Source organism: Cyprinodon variegatus, unplaced genomic scaffold (genome assembly GCF_000732505.1).
Source record: "Cyprinodon variegatus isolate N-32 unplaced genomic scaffold, C_variegatus-1.0 Scaffold177, whole genome shotgun sequence".
In the NCBI taxonomy this organism is placed as follows: domain Eukaryota; kingdom Metazoa; phylum Chordata; class Actinopteri; order Cyprinodontiformes; family Cyprinodontidae; genus Cyprinodon; species Cyprinodon variegatus.
In genome coordinates this window covers 591565-595866 of record NW_015150630.1, presented here as the reverse complement: position 1 = coordinate 595866, position 4302 = coordinate 591565, and the positions used below count along the sequence as shown (strand labels likewise).

Sequence of the window (4302 nt, the reverse complement as noted above, 5' to 3'; positions counted from 1 at the left end):
AGTCCCATCAGAAATACGCTACGGTCAGGCATGAATATGCTTAATTATTTAGATCGCCTTTTAAATGGCTGCAGTGAGAGAAATAGAAAGCAATGAAAGGTGGAGGCGGAGGCGGCGTTTTAATCATCCGGCTTTATGATGACGATGATGTGTTTTATTATTAGTATTATTATTTTAAATAGTATAATAAAAATAATTATTGTCAGTCGGGCTTATTAGAGCATGATCTAAAATAAATATTTTTAAAGCATTTTTGTGAATATTTTATTGAATCATCTGCATTTAAAAAAAATACTTATTTAAAAGCTATTAATTATGTCACCTCAGTGGTGAGCAAGCTCCTGGTGAGAGGAACACTTTATTAATGTTTATTTGTTTCCCCCCCCTTCCCTCCCTGCCTCCCTCCCTCCCTCCCTCTCAGATGCTTGTGGCCTCTCAGATGTGGCCCATGTGGAAAGTTTGCAGGAGAAGTCCCAGTGCGCCCTGGAGGAATATGTCCGGAGCCAGTATCCCAACCAGCCAACACGGTTTGGGAAGTTGTTACTCCGCTTGCCTTCCCTCCGCACAGTCTCTTCCTCGGTCATAGAACAATTATTTTTCGTCCGATTGGTAGGTAAAACCCCCATTGAAACTCTCATCAGGGATATGTTGCTGTCGGGGAGCAGTTTTAACTGGCCTTACATGTCAATTCAGTAAAACCAAGAAGGAGTCGAACTTGAACAAAACAAAAGGTGGGGGCTTTAAAGGTGTGTGTGTATGGGGGTCTACACTGATCATAGCTGCTTTTGTGGAAGGATTAAAAAAACGGCTGTTACAGGAGGCTGGCTTTCATGAAGAAAGACATAAATGACTGTGAATCCCCCCCCACCCCCACCCCAGGAGAAAAAAAAAAGAAAATTAAGACATCCATCTGAACTTTCAAAATACAAGCTCCCACAGTGTTCAACAAGAACAACATGCTCCTATTCATATTTTTAATGAAAGAAGAAAATGAGAAAAAAAGAGGGATTTTTTTTGTTGATTATTATGAGGAAATTTTAAGTATTAAGTGCATTTAAAATGAAAAAAAAAATTGGGTTAAAAAAAGAAAACGTTAAGAAAGGGAAAAAAAAAATCATTTTCTGAAATGACTTGTCCTGTGTCCATGTATAGCTGTGTTTTTGTACTTTCTTTGTTCCTCCTTTATGGTTACAAACCGGCATATGTGATTTCTGTAGTTCAGGTGGTGTTATTTTTTAAGACAATGATTTATTTTAAAAATGGTGAAATAATGTAAAGAAACCGATAAAAAAAACAAGAGGTTCTAAAGAGAATTAAAACCACAGCAATAGGAGAAAAGGCTTAATGCTGCAAGCGCACTTATATTAAGGATGACCAATACCATCTGGGGCAAGATTAGGGAGGTTTTGAACTTTCTGACCCATCTCTTTAATTTTTTTTATTATTTTGTGCTATTAAAAGTTATAGGATCTGTTTGTTTTTTTTTTTTTCTTCTTACTAAAGGAACTTAGAATCCAGCTCCAAATATCTGGCACCACTTTATCAAATTGGACACCACTAAAAACTATATTTTGGATTTTTACAAGTCTCCAAGACCTACTACTAGAAACTCAAACCAACAGCACCGCAGAACAACAGAGAGCATATCCCGGCTTGTTGTAAAATAAGAAGTTGGTGAGGTCAAGGGGTCATAAAAGTTTTGAAGCAGAGCCAGAGCGGTGTTTAATGGCAGTATTATTAAAGCTTCCCTGAAATGTCAACCTTTATTCACTTCTAGCATTAAGTGCCTGACAAGCATGATGTGATTTCTTATCAGAAAACCTGTAAACGTAGGTCTACATAATTTTTATTTTGTTTAGGGGGTGGGAAGGATGGGCCGGAAGAAAGTTAGATTTCAGTCATGTGTTTCACCTGCAGAACACTGATTTAGAGGCAGTATTCCTGTAAATATAGGTCAGTTCATTTCAATGAGTTTGTTCCTTTATACAAAGTATATGTGATTAAGAAAAAAAATCTGTGGTTGCCATTTTTTTTTTCTTTCTCGGTAATACAGACGTCTTCAAAATTGAGTGGCTGGTTTTAGCTGGTAGCACTGAAAGTTCTGTTTTTAATGTATATACATATTACTGCGGAAAATGTTTTCTTTTTCATGTATATTTAGACTGTGAATGCATGGCCACAGGTCGCTAACCTATTTTACCTTTGATATATAAATGTAAATGTTTTCTCTATCTCTCTCTTATTCTCTCTCTTTCTTTTTTGACTGTATAGATATAATCTGTGCATTCAGTACACACTAGCTCTTGTATTTAAAGAGACAGAAAAGAGGGGGGAAAAGGAAAAGGACGTTCTTAATTAGGCTAAAGACGCAAACAGGGTGAGCAGATGTTTTTTTTTTCCTTTTTTTAACTTTTATTTTTGTGGAAAAAAAAAAGAAAAAAAGGAGCAGATATTTAACTTTCTTGTTAATGCTCCTTTGCTCTTTGACAGGTGCCGTGGTGTGCGTGTGTGAGAGAATGCGTTCCCGTACATGTGTGTGCGTGTCTGGAAGCTGCGTTTTGTCTTTGTTTTTGGAGCTTTTCTTTAACACGCACACACATTCACACACACACAACGAGAAAAAGAAAAAAAAAACACACCATGTTGTGGTTGAACTGAAAGGGATTGAACACTGATGTTTGGCTGTTCGTGGCCACATATGGACCAGAGAATGATACATGATTGTAATTATGAACAGTTTAAACTGACCCACGTTTTTATATAAATATATAAAAATATATGACTGCAGGGTATTGATAACGTATAGATACTTTTTTTATGATTATCATTATCATTATTATTATTATTATTAATTGCAAGTGATATATGTGAGTGTGTGTGAAAGTTTATAGTTGAACACAATTCTTGTTTGTTTTGTTTGTGTTAGCTTATTGTAAACAAGCATTCTGCTGTAAATTTGTTCTTGGTATTAAATTATAATTTATGAATTTGAAAACAAAGTTTTTCATGTTTTTTTTCTTTTATTCTCTTTATCTATACATCTCGTGTGAACTTTTGCCTGTGCGTGAGTGCGTGCGTGGTGCATGTGCGGTCGCCGTGGAAGAGGGTGGGGTGGGGGGGTGGGAGGGTGTGTACTGGAGTCAATTTGCTGTAGCAGGGTGTTGCACTTTTGCCCTATGAAAGTGATTAATGAATTTACAAAATAATTAATCAATCAGGCAAACGGCGGCCGGCTCGGTGCATCCACTTCTTTCCATCAAGGGGGGACAAAAACGGGGGCGCACGCTTTCTTTGTGTTAAACTTCTGCAAGAGAACAATGTGACGTATCAGAGCTGCACGACATACTCTCTAAAACACATGAAAAATACAATCTCAGCTTCCTGCATGCAAGGCTTCATTTTTTTTTTTACGCGCGCAGCTCTCTGTATGAACACATAAATATGAATGGGTTAAATAATACCACCAGCCAGCGTATATTCATATGAATGGGGGGGTATGATATTATATGAATACCTCGATGCATCCCACTGCTTGGTGTCACGTAATTGTGGTTTTATTAACTTCATTCCGTTTTCAGTTTATTTTGACGTTCCTATTATTATTTATATGTTGAATGCCAATGGTTTCCAGTTGCAGCTGCACTGTATGCCGTTGCGTAACTGTGATGCTCTAACCCCTTGGCCTGTCTTTAATTATTAGTGATATTGGCTTAGTTTGGGGAGTCAAGCCTGAAGTTGAATTAGAGGTTTAATCAGGATTGGCATTGAAGCCAAGCTGCTGCGGCTTGTTGCAGTGGTGTGTGCAGGGTGGGTACATGCGTGTTTGTTGGTACTGATAATGAAGGAAATTATGATTATCATGCGTTGCTGGAGAGCTTATTTTTTTGTTTATTTTTGTTGAAAGCGCTAATCATCCACACTCGTCTATGATTCTACGCATATCTCTGCGCATTTCTACCCGAATGTCCCTTGGGCAGGGGCGTTACTAAATAAACTGACGGACTGTGGCGCAATATCTACATATAGCTAATTCAGACCAGAATATGGATTTTTAAACGCTTTTATTTTATTTTATTTGAGTCTTGGTTATTCAAACACATTAAAATCTTGTCACTCTTTGATAATAGACGGTAACATTAGTTTAACAACTATGTTGCCCACTTTTGCATGGAATTTACAGTCTGGAATATTTCTTTTTTTCTTTTTTTTTAATAAAGAAAGAAAAACTTAATGACTTTCATGCATTTTAACCCTATTGGTTTAAATTCTAAAAATAAACAAAATGTATAAAGTTTGATACAA

The 4302-nt window shown here is 36.8% G+C and overlaps 1 protein-coding gene across 3 annotated transcripts in view; it reads left to right on the top strand.

Annotated features, from left to right (window-relative positions):
* The window catches only part of LOC107087244 (COUP transcription factor 2), a 9112-nt gene extending 6489 nt beyond the window's left edge, over positions 1 to 2623 (top strand). For all 3 annotated transcript variants that reach the window (XM_015378709.1, XM_015378707.1, XM_015378708.1), the window contains exon 3: positions 422 to 2623. In XM_015378709.1, the coding sequence (XP_015234195.1) occupies positions 422 to 696 (275 nt within the window). In that variant the 3' untranslated portion in view covers positions 697 to 2623. The remainder of the gene's footprint in view (positions 1 to 421) is intronic.
* The last annotated feature ends 1679 nt before the right edge of the window (positions 2624 to 4302 follow it).